Source organism: Ambystoma mexicanum, chromosome 4p (genome assembly GCF_040938575.1).
Source record: "Ambystoma mexicanum isolate Mex_15411 chromosome 4p, UKY_AmexF1_1, whole genome shotgun sequence".
NCBI lineage: Eukaryota > Metazoa > Chordata > Amphibia > Caudata > Ambystomatidae > Ambystoma > Ambystoma mexicanum.
The window spans coordinates 319597954-319614834 of NC_090927.1; the positions used below are offsets into that span (position 1 = coordinate 319597954).

Below are 16881 nucleotides of genomic sequence, written 5' to 3' on the forward strand. Positions count from 1 at the left end.
CCAACAAGAGCAGATCAACCTTCTAAGCTGTTAAGTACTGAATTACACACCGCCACCCCCTGCAATACTGAAAACCACTAATAAATGCGAGAATAAATGCAAGAACATCAAGAACTTCTTCACAGATAAGATAGACAAGACATGGCAGCACATTGGTAGTCCTTAAAACACCACATATGTGTCACTCCTGACAGCCCACAACATATGAAGATGGACTAAATTATGGATAATTACTCAAGAAGACCAGAAATATGCTCTACCATTCCTCACACATACCACCACACATACAGGGATAACATCTTTCCTACCTTTAAGGCCATATTACATGTGAAACACTCACACGGGTTAACATTGTCAACACATTCCTCCTGCAAGTCAACTTCCAAGACGCCCTGAAAAATTGGGTAGATCCTCACCCTGATGAAGAAACCCACATTCAACCAGGATGACCTGGCCAATCCAGATTTCAACCTCGAAAAAGGCACAGAGACTGCCACAATCAAAGTTGTAGATGATGCTCTCCACATAATGAACAAAGAAGACCTCTACTCAACCTCTCTTCTGCCTTCAATACTGTTGACAACAGAGGTCTACTGTACATTGCAGATGGGCCAAAACAGATTCCAGCACTGCCAAATAAAATGCAATTATTATTATTATTATTATTATTATTATTATTATTATTATTATTGTATTAATTGAATGAGAACCTAGCTTCAGTAAAGCAACAGAGCAGTTTGCAGTCATATGGTGAAGAGCACAGTGAAGGAAGCAGAGAAACCGGGAGTGGGAAGCTAACAAATGGGGAGGGAGAAGTTGGGCATTTTGGCAGCGAGTAATCTACAAACAACCATGGGAGAAAACAGTGGGGAGCAGATCAGCCAGTCTCCCATAGTTTTGGGGAGTTGCGGGTATGTGCACCTGGGTGTTAGGGAGGGTGTTCCATGAAGGTGAGGGTTTACAGCCCCGTCCTGGACTGGAAATGTAAGTTGATTGCGAGAAGGTTCCAGAGTCGTCGGGTATAGACCGAGAAAGCCTGTCATCTGATTCTTTCCTTGTGCACTAGCAGAGTTCAATTTGCACATGTTCTTAGTTCTGGTAGATGGTAGGCCTGTGGAGATGCTGAGATTCTCAGTGAGGTAGCTTGGGGACTTTAGGAAGACATGTTCCATAATGCTCTGTTCTGCTCCAAGCAACGTTGATGTCTACATGGAACCTCAGGAGGGACTTCTCACCAACAGAGGCTTCAATATATACACCAAGGAACAGTTGATATCCAACTTTAACTAAAGATCAAGTGCATCAAAAATATCTGTTAACTTCTGCACGGTCTGTCCTTTATACAAGCCTTGAGGTCCACAGTCTCCTAGAATCTCAAACCAACAAAGACCAGATTCCTTAACCTAGGTAACCCAGCCAAGTATGACAAAGACCAGAATTGATTGACCGGCATGAAGCTTGACAAATTCACACATAAACTTAAACCCAGTGCAAAATCTCTCATCATTTATTGTGACTTCTCATTCACAACACACAAGAACAAGCAGAACTAAACAAAATGTTACCAGCATGTGCTTCTTCGCAAAGTTAAGCATTGTATGCCCACCCTGACTTGCAGAAGAGTTGGCCAAGCCATGGTCATCTTCTAGCTGCACAGAGAAAATGCACTATTTGCCTGAGGTCTAGAAGCCACAATGTCCCCTTTAAGGGCCACATACCAAGTTGCAGCATGGCTCATCACAGGACTGAGAGAATTCAACCACAAAGAGCTTCACTGGCTACACCTTCAAGTACGTATCATGTTCAGGACAGCTTTGATTAATTACAAAGAAGTCACATCCAATCACCTCTCTATCTGGCAGAGGAAGTCACTACCTCCAGATGCCATTACATCACCAGAGTGGAAACAAAGAACAGGCCTTTTCTTGCTATGCCCCCTGTCTTTGGAAAATGTTACCCATGCAGATACTACAGGCCACCTCCACCCTACAATTCAGACCTTAAGACCCTACACTTTAAAGAACATGTTGCCAATCGTTGATCCCACCACTCAACACTTCCTCTCAACATCCAGAGCTACCTCCTCCCTAGATCCCCCAACACATTCTAGCTGAATCTGCTATCCCTGCCCCCTACCTGTAACCCCTATGTGTGTCCCCTATGCTCAGCGTTCTGTTGCTTATGAGCTAGGGTTACACTTCATGAATTCCCTACCTACATGTGTGCATTTAGAAATCATATTATAAAACAGGGGTCTGCAATATGCAATATGCAGCTCTCCAGATATTTTAGATGTTGACTCTTGTTATTCCTCATCATTGGTTATGTTGTCCAGGGCTGATGGTAGTTGTAGTCCAAAACACCTGCAGAGCAAAGGTTTGCCAACCCCTGCTATATAGTTGTCTCCATACTTAGTAAAAACATTTCAGGGATCACAGTTAACCTTGGAACCAGAGAGGGATGCCCTTTTCTTTCCTCCACATCTCATACATTGGCAGGACATATTTACAAGAATAAATATCATGTTTGTTTTTCAAGGATGTGGAATAGAAAACACAACATAAACTATTAATTAATGGCATTATAGATAATAAAATCTTCAATCTGGCAAAAAAACTACAAATGTAATCTAGTTACTGGGAAAAAGCAATTCTGCACCATGGAGTTTGAAAACCACAAGTTCTGCATGACATAATAGCAGGAGTGTACAGGAATATTAAACACCAACGGCATTAAAGGGATTTTGGGAGTCAACTGACATGCACTGTTCTTGTACACAAGGGATGTGGTGCATCTTTACAGATTTCCAGAAAAAGGGTCTAGCTGTATTTTTCCATACTAAATGGAAATGATTAGAATATTCCATTAAAAAAAAGTACATATCTATGGGCTGAATACATTTTTAATTTCATGTAATCTTCTGGAATTTTGAATTGTTTAAAGTTAAATGGAGAATAGATTTTGCAGCATACACAACCCACAGTTCTGGACAGCTATGTTCCAATATAGGAAGACACTAATTTATAATCTTAAAATATTGAAGGTAGCACAATTGCTATCCGCCTATGTTTCACATAAGGAACTATGAAGTAGATCTATCAACTTCATGATCTCCAGTAAAATATGAATTTGACACTGAAGATTTGTTTTTAATTACTATAAAAAAAATATTGGCTATGGCAAGCATTCTCCATACATTTTAGATGTGTACCTACCACTGTGAATGAAAGCAATTCCTTCAGATGTATTTCAAGAAATGAAAGGTGTCACTGTTAACAGAAGTTTCAGATTGTTTGGAATGGACTGGTTGTTTGTGAGCTAGCAGACCTGATTAGAGGGTGTGAACATCTCCCTTTCTAATGATTAGGGTACTGTTTGATGTAGAGGACAAAGCAACCAATTGGCCAGGGTCGATTACAATTAATCAGAGAGACCTACTGAATTATCCACTGTCAGGTAGAAAACAACTGATGCTAAATTCAATAAACATTTGGCTGAAGGACTGTATGAGGAATAACTTGGTAACAAAAGGTTTGGTAAAATGTACACCTGCAACCATTTTAAAACACAAATATTCATTGTATTTGAACTATCACATTCCCAGGAAGTAGTAGGATATTTAACCCATAAATGTGACACAACAGATGTTGATGCTCTGTTTCTGGTGCATGTAATAGTGCACTTGAATTCACATAGTTAAGCTTTCCTACTTTAAACAAATAGTGGATCAAGCTATTTTTTAGGAATCTTTGATATGAATGAGTTTAGGAAAGTGTCCCCCAAACTTTGGCACGTATTTTCAGAATTAAGACGAGAACAACACAAGACTAAGACTCATTTAATGATTCTTTAAGCAAATCCTGGTCCTAGATCTGCGGCAGAAGTTGGCCGTGTTGGTTTCTCCCTTCCTGCAAAGTCTACTGATTCAGGGACCAGCGTTATTTCCACAGCATATAGCATATTCCCCACCCTTAAAAATCACTTAAAAACAAAATGTTGGCATGGTTATATCACAAGATTGGACAGGGTTGTGTTAGAACTCTGGACCCTGGAGTCCTTTGCAGGGTGCAGGTTAACAACTGGTGTTCCACGGATAATCTGGATTGCATCGTCATTGGTTGTGGTCAAAGTAACTTACCATTGTTTTTGAGTAAATGTAAAAACCTCAGGCCACTGTCATTTTCTACCAAGCTTAGAATTATTTTGGACTGATTATTATGTGTCCTCAAGGAATGCTGCTATCTGAATGACGCATATCTGTTTTTTGATGACCTTCATTAGTTGTCCCCCATTGAATTTATTTATGTTTAATGTGTGTATGTATTATGAACTCACACGTCTATGCCCATGGGCTCTATTTCATTGCGTTATAAATAAAATAAAGTTAACTAAACTAAACCCTCCCTACATACCAACCACAACTACCCAGGAGCTCCTCTAAACATTACTGTTTCAACCTTCTCTAACTTGTACCAAGTGGATATGGAGCACTCCTTCAGCCACTACTGCATCACCACACTATGAACTCAAGTCCCAGACGTTTCCATCGGCTTGTGCCATGAGGCAACACAGATTGTAGAGCGTGTTCCATATATAAAGAGTAACCCAATGGCTATTTGGACTTGCATCAGATTCTGGACACTATTTGGTCCCTTACCTTTCAACATGATCAATGTTGCTTCCGGCACCAAGGCCGCCAATGGTATAAATCTTGCCATCATATACAAGACTGTTGTGCTTGCACCTTGCAACATTCATTCGAGAAACAAGGTTCCAATTGTCAAGTAAAGACATGTAGCACCAAACGTCTGCCAATGTCACGCCAGACTCCATGCCACCTGATAACAGAAAAACCAGAGAAGGAACAGGGAATTAAGGAAGGTCTCAAATAACATTTGTACATCATTACCAGCTATTGCACAAATGCCCTCTTGATCCAATGCATTATAAACAAAACAATACAGTCAAGTTCATTTCCTGGACTCTGAGGCCTCTATAGCCTCTGCAGTAGACACAGATCCAGTACCCATGTTACTGCGGTACATTTGGCAACAGAAGGTGCATATGTTCATGCAATCGGCAGCCATTGTTAATAGTCCCATACTCTCTTAGATATTTGATGCATTAACTCCCTAAAATCTAAGTGGGGGTGTGTTAATGTCAGAAAGAAGGATAATTGGTATTTAACATTTAATAGAAATTCATGGCACCTTAATGTCAGAGTTTACCTGACAAAGGCGTCGTAGGAATTGTCAGATCACCAGGGCACAGGAGGATACTTCTTATGATTCCATTAACTGTGTTACAGCTGAGGACACAAATGAACTAGTTGGGGGGTAATAAGGAGGGCACCTGTGGATCTGACTTTCAATATTGTTTGTTGACTTGGACATATCTTTTTAATTTTAGGTGCTTATGGCTCAAGAGGTATTTTATTAAAACAAAGCCAGGCTTACTATGGATGCTATGCACCTATGCATGAATCACAATTAAATTCATGTTCTTTCTGATGTATGCACATTTATAAAAGCTATTTTTCAATAATATGGAAGACCGTTTTAAAATGCACTAAAAGGGTTTTCTTTCAAATGATAGTTGGTTAGTTGTTTTTAAGATGTAGGGAGTTTTTGGACAGTGATTGTACTGTATTGTTCTGTTTTTATTAATGTGTTAATGGCTACGGGCAACTACAAATGATCTAACATTAATCAGCAGTTAATCTATTTCAATGCATTTTTTGGGCTTTCCGTGCGATTTTTTGGTGTGCAAAGGAAGGGAGCCAAGAAGTGTGTCCCGGGAACTATGACCCTCCCACGCCCTCAAAGATGTACCCAGGCTTCTGGCAGTTACTCACACTCATATGTTTCTTTCAAGCCTTTCTTTTAAGTTAGCTAAGGACAGATCCTTCACTCTGGTCCTTCTGTAGAAAACTCAAAAACCTGCTCTTCAACCAAGCTATCAAGAATCATCCTTAGTCCACAGCCAAGTCCAAAACACCCTCCTAGCCCCTGTAGACAAGGTACATTCAGGGGAACTAGGAACAGTTTTATTTGAAATGTACAATTGGCATGGACTAAGCTTGAAACGTAACTGTAGTGCAATGTAACTGACCTTGCATGTACTAACACCTTAAGTTAAATGTTGTGACACGGACTAAGCCTGAAATGTAACTGGATGTAACCATATTCTTAAGCACAAGCACCCAGGTGCTCAGGGGCTAGGTGAGCTATATAAATGTAATAAATAAATAAATAAATAAATAAATAAATAAATAAGAACATATTGGTAGACTGAGTCTACATAATCATTCCAGTGTCCTAATAGACTGTCACTGCATTCATTTATCAAACCATTTATTTAAACAACCACTTTGGCGTTCAGTTTCAACCCATCCACACATGTTGGTTAAATTAGACCTACTAGAATCAGACTGTGGAAAAGCTAGGTATGCAAGTCCAACTGTGTACACGAAACATGTGTAGACTTGCCCTTTGTTTCAAATGCACAATAAATAAAGTGACCATCTGCTAAGACTCTGGGCTTTATTTTGAAAACTCGGACTACTTTTCCTGGAAACTCAACAACCTAACACAGTGTCATACCTAGAAAAGCAGAGCGACTAATATTGAAACCCAAAGGTACTTTGCCCACTTCGCCCAGGCAGGAAACGCAATACTGTTAAGTCTCTACTCAGCAACTCTAGAACTGTGTGGACCTAACCCACCTGCCATTGCACCCCTAAACCTTGTCAAATGCACCTAGGTCTAAACTAAAGGGACACAAACGCCCCAGCTATGCTGGTCTGCTATTTGAAAGAAAAAAAAAACAACACCGTTTAAGTCTCTTTAAGGATGACCCTTACTTGAACATTTACACAGAATACAGGCTAATTATGCAGTTCCTTTGCTTAATGAACCATGGATGTTGCAATATTGTGCTATAAAAATTATTTCGAATAGACATATTCTATACCGCAATGATTAAGGTAAAAAAAAAAAACAGACAAATTACCAAGTTAGCAGCACTAACAAAAGCATTGAATCTATTTATTACTGCAGATCTGTTGATCCTGTCTCCCAAAAATACTGACTGCATCTTATCATGACCCTTCTTCACGGTTTGGCCTTCACTTACAAAATGTAAACCCATAATTGGTTATCCATTGGAATGTACATTCCTGACCAAAGGATTTCTCGCTAGCATGTCTAGAACCTAAATTTAGCATTGGCCTTTTTGGAATAAGAACTGGACTCTCTTCTAATATAAAGACATTGGGTTCACAAGTTAAATGTTTATTTGTATGGCCAGGAGGTGGAACAGTTACAAATAAGTATAACACAACATCTAGTTTGATATAGCACCCGGTGGGGAAATACAATTATAAATGCCAAAACCAATCTTTTGGCATTTCATTATTAAATGGTTTTCTGAGACTCGTGTTAAAGCCCTTTGAGCATTGTTGCCTTGGGCTGGTAGTTTGTCCCAGTACAGATGTCAGCCCGGGATGCCTCTTTGTTCTTTGATGCCCGGACGCTTTTTCAGGAGGACAGGGTATACCCACATGGGCTAAGGTAGGGGCTAGGTACTTGAAAAGGATCTCTGCCACTACAATGGGGATGTCACAACAGAGAGACACTTTCTGGAATTCCTTTATCTGAGACCGACAGAACAATGAAGGAATATGTTGCAGCCAAGCCAGAAGAAGGGTCCTATTTTCTTGAAAATGCATAAGCCATGCATTCATTCTGGAGACAAGGCACGAGCACGATATCAGAGGGTAAAGCAAGGACTGTCCTCTTACAGAAGGCTTGGAAAGGACCAACGCAATCCATGATGGCAAACTTACTATAAAAAGGGGATGAGACTGCCAGCACGCCCCTGCCCCCCACACACACACACAGTCAAATGTTGACTCATCTGAAATAAACATCCTGAAGAATTCTCTCAGAAAAACTTTTCACTGGCACCTTGTTGGGGGAAGTCTGTTCAAAGTCCCCAGTCATTGGGGCGAAGAAAAGGATCTCAAGGCAGTGTGTAGAACTTCCCCCTAACTGCTTCAGGACAATATTTGAGGAAATATGCTGCTTGTAAAGCCTGTCTGCTGCTGGAACATTTGTACCCAGAACTCTGCTAGTTGAAGATCTCCAGGATTCGTGGCAACAATTATGGCTGTGAAAGGCAGAAGAAGGACTTAACTTTTCCTTTACATCTCTAACCTAACATCCCCTAATGCACAGTCCCACCCCCAGAATGCTAGGACAAGAAGCAGGATGTATTTGGGCTTAATATTCAATTTGATTAAAATTATGAATCAACACCAAAGGTGGTCCCCTTACTTTATGCTGGGAAGTCACCAACAATGTTATACAATTTACAAGCAGCTAGTTAACCTGCCTGTAAAGATACCACTAGTCTACAAAATTGTTGGCCTTTGCATAATTTCATATTCTGACTACAGACATTTTGTATTGATTTTATTGTCTCCATCAACGATAACAGTTGGTATCAAAGAAAGGTGTTAAATGGAATTTCAATTGGAGTTTCTCTTACAACATTGTCAAATATTAGCACCAAAGAATCATAGTTATGGTTACGTTGCTAAACTCATAGGAAGAGCACTTTTTCGGTGATTATAACTTTGCTTCGTCTGGAGGAATCTTCACCAAACTTTGCAAAAAAAGTATATGGCCGGCTCTGAATTTTTTTTGCCAAGTTGGGTTAGGTTTCGTGCAGGGGGGCAAAGTTATAGGGGGGTCCCAATTATTTTTTTCTTCCATAGACTGAATGGGGAAAAACTTTGCCCAAAGCAACAGGCCAAAAGGCTGGACGGATTTTCACCAAATTTGCCGCAGGAGCGGGGGCTTGGGTAAGAAAGTGTGCTTTTGCGTGTTTGGTGGAAATCCAACCAGTACATTTGTTGCAAAGAACTGAAATGTATGTCCCAAAAAATGTGTGATATCTGGGTGTCGCTCTGAATGGTCTGCATTACGCTGTGATGTCAGTGAACATTGGACGTGGCCGGTGGTTGGCTGGAGGAAAGCGTGCTGTGCGTCAAAACATTTGGGAACCGCCGCCATGTATCGGAGTATTAGTGTTGTGGTGTGTGTGGCAAGGCTCTAGGCCATTGTGTGCATGGCTGGACCTCTTGTATGTAGCAGTGTGCGCACTAAAATGAGTCATATCTGGCTCTGCTCTGGCATTCCATTTCCCTGTTCGCTGCGCGGTCAAAATGTTGATTGCACTGCAGTGTGCGGTGACGGGATGTGTGCCAAAAGTGTTCCTTGATGGCGGCATGTTGTATCGGAGGACAATGCAGCGGCGAAAGGGCCTGAAAAATATAGTGTACTGCATCTGGTTGTGGGAAGAAGGGATGAAAAGGGTGCCAGAGTGAGAAGGGCTTAATGTGATATATCTCATTAGAAGAAGACAGTGGTGTGCCAGCGCTATCCGTGCACGCTCCGCCAATCCGTGGATGCCTCAACAGGCAACAATCTTGTGGGGTCATTGCAGGCAGCCTTCGTTATGGCATGCCAGCTGCAGCAGGGATGTCCTTCTGTGATGAGTGGTGGCAAGCACATTTGCAGAAGGGAAGTGCATTCCATGAGACATGAGGATTTAAACATAGCGTGTACTATGGTGTGCTGTGTGAGGTAAGTCTGTAGCCCCTTCGATGCATGGCTGCAGCCCTAGCACAGAAAAGTATGTCCACTGGTTGAAAAGGTATGTCCACTGGTTGAAAGTAGGTGCCACATTGTTGCTTTTTGTGTGTGGTTTGGCTGCAGTACACACAATGCTGGTTGCATGGGTGTGTTGATTGGTAGAACAACCTACAGTTGTCGGTGTATGGGTGGAGATGCTGCAGTGAACAGTCGTGCAGTGTGTCCACTGGGTGCACAAACGAAATAGTGCACATATGAAAGAGGTCAACTGGTTCTTATGTGTGCTTGCGTAGTGCACATTGCGCAGATTAGTAAGTGCTGCAGTGCACTACGCACCATTGGTTCTATGCATGTACTAGAGTGTTGGGAGCAAGCCCAATGTTGTGAAGATTGTCTTGTTTGGTTGGCATGCTTATAATGCTTTATGATTGTAAGTGGGTAGCGGTGCCAAATAAAGCGACATGTTTCTGCATTACGGTAAGCGGAACACATGTCCTTGCCTCCCTGCTTTATGGTGCAGCGGTTGGGTGGAAGTGCTGGTGCATATGTTGCCTTTGTGATTTCTGGCACATGTCTACATGGTCACCTGCCTGGCCCTGTTATGTTGTGGTGAGTGTGGCCAAGGCCTAGACTGCTGGGTGCATGGCCGAAGGCCGTGGACTGTAGGCCATGCACCCAACAGCCTAGGCCTTCATCACAGCCACCACAATATAATGCAGCGATGCAGTTGTCACTCTGTATGCATTTGAAGTTGGTGAGTAGCACACAATGGTTGCGGAGGACATTGTACACTTGGTAGAACAGCAGAAGTGAGCTGCTATGCGTACATTAGCATATGGTGTTCATTATTGCCCCTATTGCACAATAGGGAGCAGCCACATGTCACCATGTGAATTTGCTATGGTTAGGCCCTTATAAGACCCTTGCTTGAGGAAGTGTTTGAACACATTGCGCCATGCAAGGAAGTCAGCAGCATCAGAAAGTTACAATATGGACAATGTACACAGCCACTCACATACCATTCAGCACAGGCACCACAACGGCATGGAGCCATGCATGTATGTGGCCAGGGTGAAAGTTGGCAATTGCAATTGCAGATGTGGAGTGCATTACACATGACATGAGGAGTAAAACATGGCTTGTATTAGGGTGTACTGTGTGTGGTGAGGCCCTAGTGGTCAGTGATTGTAGAGCAATGGCAGTACAATGAAGACCACACAAAACTTGAAAAGTACACTGCAGAATGGTTTGTTGCGTGTGCTAAGCCCGTAGCCCCGTTGATGAATGGGTGGGCACCTTGCACCACCAAATATGTGCCCGTGGGGTGAAGTAGGTGTCACATTGTTGCCTTCGGTGTGCGGTTCTTGATCATTGCATAACATGTTGCTTTCATGGTTGTGGGGATTGGTTGCAATTCTTACACTGTGTAGTACATGCCTGGACCTGATGGAGTGATGACTCCTCTAGTGTGTCCTGTGGGTGCAGTGTTGAAGTAGTGGATGCTTAGAAGTGGCTAGGGGAGACCTGCATGTACCTGGCCACTTGTTCACCTGCATGCCTCTGTTATGTTGTGCTGGGTGTGGCCAAGGCCTACTCTGTTGGGTGTATGGCAAAAGGAGACAGGCTGTAGGCCAGCCACGATGAGCCTAGGCCTGCACCATAGCACGCCAACATAACACAGACATCCTGTTTTAAGTACGCATGTGTCCGATGGTGGTGACATTCAGAAAATGCTTCTGCAGGACCGTGTAGATGTGGTAGAACAACACAAGTGACCTGACATGCGTCCCGTACTATATGGTGTAGATTATGCCACCACCATGGACATTAGGGAGGAACACAGCGTTACTTGCATTTGGCATGTGTTGCCCTTTCCACCACCCATCCTATGTTACATTTGTGGTATGTGGCAAATGTTCCCCGTCATGAGGCCATCATGTTGTGCTGGGTGTGGGTAAGGCCTAGACTATTGGGTACATGGCAAAAAGCCCATAGACTGTTGCCCATGCACCCAAGAGCCAATCCCTTGACGACAGCCTGCACACCATAATACAGCCATGCAGAGTTGCCTCTGCATCTCTCTGAGGATGGTGACCTTTGAATAATGGCTGTGGAGAGCATTTTACACTTGGTGGAACAACCAAAGTGAGGTGCTATGCGTTCACGAGCACATGGTGTAGGTCATTGCACGTGTTGCACATTAGGGAGCCATGTGTTAGCATATATGTTTGCTATGGGATGCCCTATATAAGACCCTTGCTTGAGGAAGTGTTTTAACATATTGTGCCATGAAAGGACGTCATCAACATTAGAAAGTTGCAATATGCACAATGTACAGAGACACTCACATACCGTTAAGCACGGCCAATGCAACGTGATGGAGCCATGCATGCAAAGAGATGGCCAGGGTGAAAGGTGGCAGGCACAATTGCAGATGGGGAATGCATTACACATGACATGAGGAGTAAAACGTGGAGTGCACAAGGGTGTGCTGTGTGTGGTGAGGGCCTAGCATCTTGGATGCATGGCTGGAAGCCTTATACAAACAGCTATGTGGGTTGCTTGCAACTACTCCTCAGATTGTTGCATTTCATTTTCCAGTGCATGGCAGGAGTTTATGGAGTGAACAGTTTTGCAGTGTGTCCACTGAGTACTGTGGTGAGAAAGTGTGTGTGTACCAGTGCATAGGGTTCAACTGCATAGTGTTGTGCTTGAGTAGTGTGCATTGTGCAGATTACTAACTACTGTACTGCACTTTGAAGTATTGTATCATTGGAGTTAGTGTAGTGCTGGGAGGAAAAGAACGATGGCTACTTGCAGTTTGTGGTGCTGGGTGCCGCTCTGGGTGAATGTGGACACTGGAAGTGTGCATCGGTTTGGAGAACTGTTACCTGAAGGTGCTTTCACATGACACAAGACCTGTACTGTGAGTGTGTAAATGTACGTCTGCAGTGCAGTGCAGAAATGGTAGTGTTTGTCGCAGAGGTCTTGGATGTGAATGCTACATGCATGTGCAACTATTGAATACTACCTAATGTGGGAGTGTTACATATACAATAGTGGAAACAGAAGGAGGATTGCCTCTGCTGTACTGGAGTGTGGCCCTCGCTGTAGCTGGCAAGGCGTACCTGCTACAATCTGCCCTTCTGAGCATGGTGCCTTTGCAAATGGAAATGTGGGGATTATCCAATGATATGATATGATGTGACATTTGTAGCGCGCCTATACGCAAGTGTTTCAAGGTGCCATCAGTTGTCGAGGGTGTGGGTCACAGGAACGGGTGGTGATATATTTCCCCAAACCTTGATGCAGTGAGGTTGACAGAGATGGACAGATGCAGAGTGCTCATTGTGGGTGTTACCTTTGTGCAAGATCTGCACTGGTATGCAGTAGAAAGAGGCTGTGATACTAACTTTCAGTTGAAAGGAGTGGAGGCTTCTTGGGGCACAGTCTATGAGTGGGGTTTCGGTGCCATGGTTCTCCTTTGTACATGTGCGGCCTCCGTCGGTACTGTGGATGTTGAGGTCGTGCATTATGGAGCACTACATTTGGGGTACATGTCGTGCTCACGTTTGCTCCGTCACCTCAAGAAGTTGTTGACAGCAGTGATGCAGATTTTTCCCACTACCAAGGTGATTTTCTCCTCCATACCACCAAGAGGTGCATGGGACTATGCCGGTGTAATTTGCCCATAGCCAGAGGTTGGGATGTGTTTCATAAACAGAAGCATATATGACTTTATGTGCAGTGCAGTGCTGGAATGTTCTGCACCGAATATGACAGCATTAACGAGAAAGATTTGCAGTGGGTCCAAGGAAATGGCATTTTTTTAACCTCCATTGGCAATGCTGTTTTGTTTGCCACTCTGCACGAAGCGTTGCAGACAATCCTGTAGAACTGTAAGAGAAGCGTTGACGTTCAGTCCGTACAAATGTCAGGCGGAGAAGCAAACAGAAACTCAGCGAAAGAGAAAAAAAAATGGAATGCAAGCACGTACATAACAAAAATAGGTCAAAAAAATAATAATAAAAACCCCTTTGTTTTCTAAGACAATACTACATACCCAAACCCCTACCCTTTTACAATTTCCACCCAAACCCCCCAACCCCTCCAACCTCCTCCCCATCCCTCCCTAGCACGACAATTCCGCGGATTACGCTGTACTTTTATGCTTCCACATGCCACATCCAGCCATTTTGTGGATGGGAGCCATGGAAATGAAACTGTGGAGTGAAAGACACTGCTCTATAAGGTTGGTGGGTCTGGTGTGTACGCAATCACTGTGCCACAAGGTTTCTTGGCCCAAAGAAGTGCAAAAAGCTATGGCGGAAGTGTATAAGGTAAGGGGCAGACATCCTGGGTGTATGCATGAACTGTATGTATTTGTTAGCAGTTAGTAACATGCAAGGTGTGCTGCATTTGTGCAAATAAAGTGTGCAGTAAGTGGGGTACTGCGGAAAACAAAAAACAACTTTGCAGTGTACACAGTAAGTGTCAGAAATCCTATTGTTGTGCATGCATTGTGTGTATGATATCATATGATGTGCAATTTTATACTATGGCATTCGTAATGCGCCTTCACACACGTCTAGCAAAGTGCAACAAGGCAAGGGAGGGGAAACAGGGGAGACAGAGAAAACGACCCTACTAGGCCAGGTGTGACTTAGATCGCTCAAGTGCATGGGTGGATGGAGGGGAAGGTACAGTACATGGGAAGAAGAACACATGACAATAAGTAAAATTACGGGCCAAGTGTGCCAAGTGCATGGATAAGTGCACACAACAGATAGTGGATGCACTGTTAGGCATACAGAAAACAGTCCTCAATTGTAGGGTTTGCTAGAAAGCCAGTGCAGGGGTTCTCCTAGTGGAGGGAGGTGACATGGGCCTGACATCACAGAGTCGTCAGGTGACCAGTGCAGAATCAGTTTACATCAGGCAGTTAGCCGGGGAGAGAAGCAGAAACAGCAGACGCTAAGAGAAAGGCTTTGAGGTGCTTCCGGAGCCGGCGATGGTCAAGTGTCAGGGAGGCAGGGAGGCTTTTGCAGAGGGAAGGCCAGGCATAAAAGCACATTTACCACCAATAATTTTTTTCCAGAAGTGCCTGACCTTGAGGGAGTTGGAGGCAGATGAGGGAAGAGTTTGCGCACACAGATATATAGGGAGTTATAGTTGAAGGTATTGAGGTCCCAGGGCCCAGAAGGCTTTCTGCATAACGCAGTCTTCTCACTTTATTCCTCACAGCCACTGGGAGCTATTGGCAACATTTCAGTGCAGGAGAGATACCATCCCAAGTCGCGTACTCCTCTTCTGGTTGCGTTCCAGAGAGCGGAGAGTAGAAGGGGGCAGATTTAAAAAGAGCATGTTGCAATAGTGCAACCTAGACAGAAGTACAGCTGTGCAGACAGTGATCTTTTGGAAAGTTGCTTTTGCTTGGTAAGATACATTCAATGCTGCTATTTGTGGCATTTTTTTATGATTTATGTAGGAGGTGGGTTAGTGGGGAAAACATTTCGTAGCATTGTCAGAAGGAAAGCAGAGAGTTCCTGTTTCGATATTACACTGTATGATATGGGTAAATGAGAATGTAGCTAACACATATCACTGAAGTGCCACTTCATGGTAGAGGATGGGAAAGAAAACAGTATGCTTTTAAAGAACGTAATGTCCGCTCATTGGCAGATACTGTGCGCAGAGGCACTTATAACACAGACATACACATAGTGCAGAAAATGTTTCCATACCTCCATTTTGTGGTGATGGGTGCACATGTGGATGAATGTGGATGCACAAATCTTGTAATCTTTTACTGAACTTTCTACTGGACGTGCTGTCCAGTGACAGCACACTAGCAGGCTGAATTTGTAATTGTACCTATGAAGTGTTGTGCAGAACTGACAGTGTTAGAAGCTAACGTCTTAGAAGGCATTGGTGGAATCATGTGTGCCTATTTATCCGTACCCAATGTGGTTGTGGTGGACAAAAGGTAGTGGAAAGGGAAGAAGGAACTGCTTCTGCTTTTATGGGGTGCAGCCCTCGCAGTACTTTGGGCACTGCACATGCCACAATCTGCACTTCTTACCTTGCTGCCCAATGGACATGGGACTTTTGCAATTATCCAATTAGGTACTGTGGGTGTGGTTCACAGGAAGGGGCAGTCAAACTGTTGTGCATCATACTCTGCGTAGTGAGGCTTGCTGACAAGGCGAAATGCATTGTGTTGCCTATAAGTGATGCCTTTCTCCTAGATCTGCACAAGTATGCCCTGAAAAGAAACTTTGATGGCAATTTCGGTTTTGAAGGAGTGGATGCATTGTGGAACGGTGTCTACGAGCGCTGTTTCACAGACATGCATGCACTTTGCAAAGACCTGGTCACTCATGCTAGAGCCGATGTTATCGTCATCTACTACGGAGGCATGCATATGGGTGACATGTCTTGTTTAGGTTTGTTCCGTTGACTGAAGAGGTTGCTAAATCTAGTGAAGAGGCTTTTTCTCACTGCCAAGGAGCTTTTCTCATCCATATCACCACAAAGAATATGGGACAATGTTCCTGGATGTTGTTCCGAGCCAGAGGCAGGAAGGTGTCTCATCAACAGAAGCATGTATACTTTTTTGACCGCTGCTTGGATGTTCTTCTTCAATAATGACTTCATTAGTTGTGGAAATGCAGAATTTTTCCAAGCAAATGGCATTTCCTTGTCACCCATTGGTAATTCTGTTTTGTTTGCCCATCTACGAGATACGGTGAAGAGTTTACTGTAACAATGGTGGCACAAGAAAACACAACATCAAATAAAAAGAGAAAAAAAGGTGTTTCTCTAGAAGCACCTAAAAAAAGGCTGTTTTCAGAGCTGCCCCTTACAACAAACTCCCCCTACACTACACTCGCACACAGCACGAAAGCCACATCTGGGATTTTTAGGATGGCGGCCATGGAAATGGGACTGTGGATCCACAGGGATTGTGCAACAACGTTTCTGGGCATGGTGTGTACAAAGAGGACTGTTGTACAGAACTTATATTGTTACATGGAGAGCTCTTCAATGTCATTGGTGGAAGTGTGTGGAACTTTTTAACAGTACGCAATGACGGTGTGCTGCAAAGAAGAAACTGGAAAGGGAAGAAGGAATGTTTCTGCTTCATTGGGAGAGGGCCCTCGCTGTCCTTGGGGAAACGCACGTGCGCATACTCCCGTTTTCCGCTAGCTACCCTTGACAT

At 43.4% G+C, this 16881-nt stretch overlaps 1 protein-coding gene across 1 annotated transcript in view; it reads right to left on the reverse strand.

Moving 5' to 3' along the window:
* The window catches only part of KLHL29 (kelch like family member 29), a 1453205-nt gene that overhangs the window by 49800 nt on the left and 1386524 nt on the right, over nucleotides 1-16881 (reverse strand). Inside the window, exon 12 of the mRNA XM_069605880.1 lies at nucleotides 4658-4838. Coding sequence (XP_069461981.1) covers nucleotides 4658-4838 — 181 coding nt within the window. The remainder of the gene's footprint in view (nucleotides 1-4657; nucleotides 4839-16881) is intronic.